The 8,747-nt window shown below is 14.3% G+C and overlaps 1 protein-coding gene across 1 annotated transcript, besides 23 other annotated features; it reads right to left on the reverse strand. All coding sequences in view use genetic code 6, as the record gives it.

Moving 5' to 3' along the window:
• Nucleotides 1-31: 31 nt before the first annotated feature.
• Nucleotides 32-74: a microsatellite.
• A 44-nt stretch (nucleotides 75-118) lies between these two features.
• Nucleotides 119-187: a microsatellite.
• Nucleotides 119-216: a microsatellite.
• Nucleotides 166-216: a microsatellite.
• A 167-nt stretch (nucleotides 217-383) lies between these two features.
• Nucleotides 384-461: a microsatellite.
• Nucleotides 412-453: a microsatellite.
• Nucleotides 412-483: a microsatellite.
• Nucleotides 415-463: a microsatellite.
• Nucleotides 419-453: a microsatellite.
• Nucleotides 484-618: 135 nt separating the features above from the next.
• Nucleotides 619-670: a microsatellite.
• A 423-nt stretch (nucleotides 671-1,093) lies between these two features.
• Nucleotides 1,094-1,133: a microsatellite.
• A 1,376-nt stretch (nucleotides 1,134-2,509) lies between these two features.
• Nucleotides 2,510-2,649: a microsatellite.
• Nucleotides 2,518-2,560: a microsatellite.
• Nucleotides 2,650-3,012: 363 nt separating the features above from the next.
• Nucleotides 3,013-3,039: a microsatellite.
• Nucleotides 3,040-4,317: 1,278 nt separating this feature from the next.
• Nucleotides 4,318-4,375: a microsatellite.
• A 1,031-nt stretch (nucleotides 4,376-5,406) lies between these two features.
• Nucleotides 5,407-5,481: a microsatellite.
• Nucleotides 5,482-5,811: 330 nt separating this feature from the next.
• Nucleotides 5,812-8,123, reverse strand: IMG5_151520 (splicing factor u2af large subunit, putative; the record flags this gene model as incomplete). The annotated part of the gene is made up of 8 exons (XM_004030838.1): nucleotides 5,812-6,233; nucleotides 6,310-6,437; nucleotides 6,546-6,613; nucleotides 6,664-6,801; nucleotides 6,862-6,963; nucleotides 7,059-7,167; nucleotides 7,402-7,715; nucleotides 8,091-8,123. Coding segments are annotated over 8 exons (1,314 nt in total), but the record flags the coding sequence as incomplete, so codon positions are not given.
• Nucleotides 6,452-6,518: a microsatellite.
• Nucleotides 6,452-6,522: a microsatellite.
• Nucleotides 6,454-6,521: a microsatellite.
• Nucleotides 6,461-6,519: a microsatellite.
• Nucleotides 7,238-7,395: a microsatellite.
• Nucleotides 7,358-7,393: a microsatellite.
• A 622-nt stretch (nucleotides 8,124-8,745) lies between the features above and the next one.
• Nucleotides 8,746-8,747: part of a microsatellite that runs on past the window's edge.

Genomic DNA, 8,747 nt, shown 5'->3' on the forward strand with positions numbered 1-8,747 from the left:
TTAAATTATATTTTTTATGTTTTAGTATTTAATATTATTTTTTTAAAAAATTATATTATTTTAATAAAAAATTACAATTAAAAAATAATTATAAATAAGAAATACTCGAAATTGTTTTAATATAATATAAGAATAATAATTAAAAAATAAATTCAAAATATTAATATAAAAATATAAAATAAAAATAAAAATAGAAATTAGAAACAAAAATGATAATGAAACTTATTAATAAATATTGATCATAATAAGAAAATAAAAAAAAAATTATACATAAAAATAAATCTTAATTAAAATAATTCATATATATAAATATAATTAACATATAAAAAAATATATCAATTTTAAAAAAAATTATAGAAAATTAAAATAAAAAATAATTATTAATATGTATATATATTTATAAAGATGTAAATATATTTATATTTATTTATATATTTATATATATATATATTTTTTTATATTTGATTATTAGTATATTATTTAAGAAATAAAAATATTATATAATTTTTTTAACATATTGGAAAAGTACAATTATAAAATAAAATTAATTATTAATAATTAATTTACTAATAAAACATTATAATAATTATTTTTAATTTAATTTTTTAAATAAAAAATTTTTATATTTATATAATACATTTTATTTTATTTAACTAATTTTTTTTTATTTTATTAAAAGGAAATTTTTAAATAATTTAAAGATTTAATATTAATCTAAAATAAAACTAATAAATAACAAAGTAAAATAAAAATAGCATTAGATAAAATGGATTTCTAGTTTGTTTAAGATTACATTTCTACTGGGTTCATTAATTGTTTTAAAGTAATAAATCCTTAACATTATCCATTTGAATAAAGTGAAATTTTCGAAGAAAAATTCCAAAATTGTTTGACAAGATATGTCCAATCTTACGAATTAACAAAATAAGCAATGATGAAAAAAGATTCGAATGCATAACATAATGTAATGAGTAAATGAAATAAATAAATATTAAATCCAAAAATAATTATTTAGAAATTTTATAATGAAAATAATATTAAAAAAAAATTAAATTGAATCTTTATTCATATAACAAAATTATGTTTAAATTATTTTTTATTAACATTTTTTTTGTTTTTTTTAATTTTTTTTGGAAAGAACAAAAAATAAAAAATGAGAAATTCAATTTAATAATCAAATTATTTATTTTTATTATACTAAAATTTATATATATAAATATATTTATATAAGATTTAAAATGGACTTTAAAATATTTATTTTTTTATAAATATTAAATGTACATTTAATATATTAATATGTAACTTTTTTTAAAGCAAATAAATAAATATGTAAAAAAAATATACATGTTATATATTAATATAACATTTTTAATAAATATCATTTAAAATAGTTAATAACATCTATCTAATAAGCAATTTTGTTCATTTAATTATATTATTTAAATTAGCTAAATTAAATAAATAATTAATATATATCTATATGTAAATATTATATATGAATTATAATATTTTATTATTGTTAATAATATATTTTATTCTATTTTCCATTAAAAATATTATAAACACTTATCTTAAATAAATGCTTTTAATAAAAGTTTTATTATTATTATTATTATTAAATTAAATTAAATTAAACAATTTGTTCAAATTAAATGGATAATATTGCTATACATATAATTCATAATTTAATATTTTTAATAAATAAATTTAATTATTCCCCAATTTTGATTTTTTTCCATTATAATATAAAAAAAAATGGTCAATTTATAATATAAGCAACCTAAAATATGAAATGTTTTTTTTTTTAAAAAAAAAATATTATTTTAATTTTATCAAATTTTTGAAAATGTAAGCACTTTTATTTCTATTTAATCATTTTAAGTATATATTTAAATACAATTTCTTATTTCTTTCATATAAGTGATTCTTAAATAAGTTTAATTTATTATAAAGTAACTCTTTAGGTTTAAAAAAATTAATATTTCTGAATTTATATAATTTTTTAAATAAAAATATGTAATAATAATTTATTTTTTATAAAATTATTTAGTTTATTTTAATTAAATAAATATATCTTAGTTAATTACAAAAACTATCTTTTATAATTTTCTTATAATCTTTTTTTATATAAATAGTTATGTTATTTCTATTTACAACTTTAAACTTTTATTATAAATATTTATTATTAATATATATTAATTAATTTTTTTTTGTTTTTTTGTGAATTTTTTTAATATAATTTAAAATAAAGTTAATGGATTTCAATATTACGCAAATTAAAAAGTTTTAAAGAAAAAATAATAATAGTTTTAAAATATTAGTAATATAAGTTTGGTAATTCTAAGGTAAAAATTAAATATAAAAATAAAAATATTAATAATTTATAATTTCTAAGAATTTTTAGTCCTAATCTTATAATTCATAAAGATTAAATAGTTTTTTTAATATATTGAAGACTTTGAAAAGGTATTGGTTTATAAACAAAAATTTAAATAAAATATTTTTTGATTTTAAATAATTTATTTAATTAATATTTATTTATTTTATATATATTATAATTTATTAAATAAATTTTTATTTTTATCATTATTAAAAATAATTTTTAAAAATAATATTTATTTTAATAATTTATTTATTGATATATTATTTTATAAAAAAAAAAAAATCTTTTAATTTATTATATATAATTTATAGATAAATAAAAAAATATAATAAATAAATATTATTTTTTATAAAAATATTTATAATTATATTATTTTAGATAATTTAGATTGTAATTTTTTTTATATTTATTGTCTTTATAATATATATTTAACTACTTATGTCCATTACAAAATATAGTATAAAAAAATTCAAATAAATTTTTTTTATCCTTTTATAAAATTTTATTAAATAAATATTTTTTAAAATTTATTTAGGGGTGAATATATTTTTAATATTATATAAAAACAAAATATTTTTTTTTTTTTAAATTATATCAATTTTTATCTATATTTTAAAATATAATTTTTATATTTATTTATTTATTTATTTATTTATAATTTTTTTTTAATTTTAAAATTATAAAGTTGTCATTATTTAATCTATTTAAATATAATTAATGATAATATCTATAAAAATAAAATATTTAATTTTTAAAAGTTAATTTTATTATTTTTTATATATTTTCTATTTTTAATAATTATTTGTTTTTTAAAAACAATATTAATCTACTTTACTATTTAATTATATTTATATATAAAAAAAAGATAGCTAAAAAAAATATTTAATTATTAAATAAATAAAATTTTAAATATGTTTTATGATAATAACCTAAATATTTAGTTAATTTTTATTAATTAGAGCGTTATTTTTACTTTTTTTTCGATAAAAAATAAAGATGTTAATGCTTATTTCCCTATATTTAAAATATTAAATTATAATTTTAATAAACATTTTTATTTTATATCAAAAAATTAAAACAAAAAACATTATTTTATATTTATATTTAAATACATTTTTTTTATAAAAAAACTATGTAATAATATTAAGCCTAATAATTAATATTAATTATATTTATAATTCTAAACCATATGTATGCATTAGGATTAAAATAAATAATCTATTCTTTCGAATAGGAAACATAAAGTAATTTTTATAATACTGATTTATAATGGAATTCTTATGAACTTTTTTAATGTTAATCTGAGAAATTTTTAAAATTTCCAAATAACCAAATATTATAAAGAACTTATTAAAATATATTACCACATTTTTAAATGTCTATTAATATATAGTGTAAAATAATAAATAAATAATTTTTTAAGTAATAATTAATTTTATAATTATGAAAAAATATTAGTTGTATATGCATTAAATATGTAAATTTAAATTTCAGATATAATTATAACTATAGACAATAAATAAATAATCTTAGAGTAAGATAATTCTATTAAAATTGGGATATAATGTGAAGAAAATTCCTTCAATACATTAAAAATATATGGAATTATCGAAAATCATTCAAATTAAAAATTTAATTTACAAATTAAAAATATAAACTAAAAAGCTACTGATTTATATATAAATTAGTTCGAAATATTTGTAAACCCATGTAATCCATCATGTTTAAGTTGTTAATAAAATAATCATATTTTATGTACCAAATGTGACCCTTCGGCAATTTTATCTACAGAAGATAATATGTGTTATTGTAAAAAAAACGAAAATCCAATAAATGTTTTAGTTCCAATGTAATGTATTGATTAAATATTAAATTCTTCAGTTTAATATTTTTCATTTTGTGATTACTAATTTTCTATGTATTTTTTTTAAAAAATATTATATATATATATATATATATATATTTATATATATATTTATATACATATTTATAATAAAAAGATATATTTAATTAAATAATTATTTTTTATTTTTATAAGCTAAATTGAAGATATTTTAATAATTTAAGATATAAAAATATTATAAAAAGACAATAGTTTTTATTTAGATTTTTAATTAGAATTAAACTATAAAAATTCATTGATTATCTAATACTGTTTAGATCATTTTTTTTTTATATAATTAAATTATTTAGATAATTAAACTTCCTCTTTTTAAAAATTTCCTTAATAATATATAATTTCTGAATTAAATAACATTTAAATAAATGCTTTGATTCCTCTTATATAAATCGATAAAATAGCTCATATATAAGAAAATAGAGAAAATAATATTTATTAAGAAATATAATTTTAGTTATTAATGTAATCAACAGATAAAATATATAAAACTTATTTTTTTAAGAATTTTATATATACAGAAAAGGGATAATAATAAATTTTTACTTTATCTTTAAAATAATAAATAACTGATTAGTGCAGTTCAGATTAATAGTGTTTACCTGTTTTTGCTGATTTGGGTACTTCTGCAATTATTTGTAAAGATTTAAATTGTTTAGAATAAAAAGAAAATAACGTTTTTAAAGTTAGCGAGATAATGTACGTTTAAATAGTATTAAACGATTAAAGTTATTTAAAAAAATTAGGACTTAAATAAGTTATGTGTAAATTCGATGATAATAAAATATTTAATATTACTGATTAAACTTTAATTGTTAATTCTTTAAATGGGAAAATTATTCTCGGAATTAAGCTTTTATAACCTTCTGTTAATGCAGTTTGTTAAGTTAATTTATAAATAGAAAGTAATTTAAGAATTTTGGGATTTTCAGAAAAATAAAAAAATTCTTAAGTTATTTTCAGAACACAAATTTTAGGTAAGAAAGAATAAAATATTAATGAAAAAAATATTAGTATAGATAATAATAATATTTTTATAAATTAATTTTATTCCTTTATTTTTTTAATATATATTATATAATATTGATAATAATAAAAATAAATAATATTAATTTTTTTTTAAATAATATATATATATATATATATATATATTATATATATATATATATATATATATATATATATATATATATATATATATTTTTCTTAATTATTGATATCATAATGAAATATATATATATAAATAAAAATATAAAAAATAAATAATTATTAATTGATATAAATATGTTTGAATTTTTATTATTATTATTTTTTTTTTTTTTTAAATAAAATAATAAAATCTCTTTTATTTAAATCTAAAAAGACATAATTAGTTTTTTTGATATTTTTTTCAAAACAATTACTAATCAGCAAAATATTAAACATTATAAAACTCAGTTTTAATTTCTCTTCCGTCATATTTTTTACCCTAAAATAAATTAAGTATAATTTAATTTTTAAATAAATATACCTAAAGTAAAAAATTAGCTACTTAACATATTTTTTCATTTTCAAATTCGACAAAAACTAAACCAACAGAATCTGGCTAATATTTTTCTTTAAGTCTAGGAATAATCATTTATTTTAATCTTCCAAACTTTACAAGTTGCTATTTTAAATCATTATATATGAATTCATATTCAGGATCTTCTTCAATAACTTATTTATCGATAACATTTTTTATTTTAAGTACACTAGTAGCTTCTTCTTAATTTAATCCTGAATATTTTTAACCTTCGTTAGATATAACTTTTTAAATATATTCTTCTTGAATATCTTTAAAACCAGATTCCAAAATTGATTTATTTATAAAATCACATAAATTTTTCACTAAAACTTCTATTGGCTGCATTTATTCTTCTACAGGAGGAGCCAAATTAGGGTTACATCTTTTCACATTTATTATTTTATTCACTTTGTTTTTTTTTTATTTTTTTTTTAAAAAAAAAAATTATAATTTATTTTTTTAAATAAATAATTTTATTTTTACATATTTATTATCCACTTAATTAATTTAAACAATCCATAGTTGCTTTGTCTGTTAAATATTCACAAAAAGCAAATCCTTTAGATTCCCCTGTATAAATATCTACTGCTAAATGGAATGAGCGTAATTCACTTTTTTATAAGAAAAAATAAATAAATAAAAATAAAATAATAGAAAATATAATAAATAAAATAAAATAGAAATAAAATAAAATAATATTTGTATAAATAAAATATTACCCGTAATTTTAAAGTATCTACATTACATGTTCTTCACTTATTGTTTCCGGGATATTCATTACTTATAACTTTTTAATTTTTTAAAAATAATAAGATATTCTATTTTATATAATTTTACTTTATTATATGTATTTTCAACTTATGTTTAAACTATTCTAAGCTTATTTCTATCAAGTATAGGAATTTTTCTAGTTCCTTCTACTTATGGCATTGTTGTATAGTCCTTGGGTCTTCTAAATCTTAAACTTTTTCCTTTCTTTAATATATTTATTTATTAAATAATAAATATTGATATAAATTAATTTAATTATTCTACATATAAAATTCCGTCTAATTACATACAAGCACTCGTTTCTTCGATAGACCTTAATTATAAGAAAATGAATTTTTTAATAGGATCATTTTTTTTGCTAATAATCTTTGTTTTAAAAAAATTAAATATAAATATATATATATATATATAATTAGTTTATAATATATATATTTGTTATATTATAATTTAAATATAATAACAGGATTTCCTGGTTCTAAAAGTCCTCCAGATTCAAGTAAACTTTTGTAAACAAAGTGACAAACATCTTCTGTATCTATAGGATCAGGAATATTGCCAATATAAATTCGCCTAAAAAAAAATGAAAAAACTTATATTTTAAATAAAAGTAAAGTATAAATATTTAAAAAAACAAATAAAAATATAAATATGTATTTATTTATATATTTAAATATATATATATATATATAAATATATATATAAAAAAAAAAAATTATATATATATATATATATTTTTATAAAATTTTTAATTATATTTATATATATATATACATATATTTATACTATATACATATATATTAATACAATGCGTGAATATAATTTTTTTATAATGCCGGCGGAATCTTATTTCCAATACTCATATCACCTATTCCCAATCCCAATTAATTTGTATATAATTATGAAGCTAAAGGAATAGTTGCACTTTCCATTACTTATTATCCTAATCTTAATCCAGGGTCAATTTAAGACACTGGATTTATTACTGCTGGTTATACTTTAGGTGGAGAACTGAATACATTTCTTGTTCTTTTTTCTGTAGTATTTGTTGTTTATGTCGTTAAATTTTGTCCTCCTGCGGGGGTTGTTGATATTGATTATGCTGAAGAAATATTAGGTGCCTATACTGTATTAGTTAATAATGGGTTTATTATTTGCAAAGGGTTTTATAAATTTGGTATTTATTAAGGTGTTGTGGATGTATTTAAAGGTGTTTTGATTAAATTTGCAATATTCGAAGGTACTTAAGGGGGTACTATGGATGTTACTAAAGGAATTTTTTTAAATTTGGTGGATTCTCGTCTTCTTGAGGAAGAAGAAGAACGTGATTCGGATGCACTACTACTACTTCTTGATTAATTTGTGTATTTTTTTTGGGCTTTTTTATGTTTGTCTTTTCGGCGGCTTTTTTTTTCTTTTCTTTTGTTACTTCGGGAACGGGATTTCTTTTGATTATTTTTTTTTTGTTTTTTATATTTTTTAAATTATTTTTTTACTTTATGGGATTTTTTACTTTATTTTTTGTCCATTTTTTTTTATTTTGGCTTTTTTTAAAAAAAATTAAATAGGTAATTTTTTTAATTTTTGGAAGAAATATATATCTTAGTATATTTTTTTGTTTTTTGTTCTTTTTTTAATATTAAAAAAAAAAAAATTGTCTAGAAATTAAATATTTATAAAATATAAAAAAAAATTTTGATTTCATAAATAATTCTATTATTTTAATTGATTTTCCTTTAATGAAATAATATCATAACTTTATTTTTTAATATTATTTTCATTTACTACTTATATTTTCTCATTTTCTTTGTTTTGAATATCTTTAACATTTTTAGTTAATTTATATTTTAATTTTTTATTTTTTCTAATAATAATGAATAGAATATTTAAAATTTTCATCTTTTTCGAAATAATATAATTTCCATTTTTTCGAAATCTACTTATATCCAGCAATTTAAATGCCTAAAATGTAAATATATACCAAAATTAAAGGCTTATAAAAAGCAATATCTATTAAATATTAAAGCATTTCATTAAAAAATATTAAGTTATAAAATAAAGTAAAAATACTATTATTTTATCCATCTAAAATTCCACATATTTTCCCAGAATTATCTTAAAAAAAATTAATATCAACTTCAAAAGAATTAGAG

Source organism: Ichthyophthirius multifiliis, assembly GCF_000220395.1.
Source record: "Ichthyophthirius multifiliis unplaced genomic scaffold scaff_1120509251163, whole genome shotgun sequence".
NCBI lineage: Eukaryota > Ciliophora > Oligohymenophorea > Hymenostomatida > Ichthyophthirius > Ichthyophthirius multifiliis.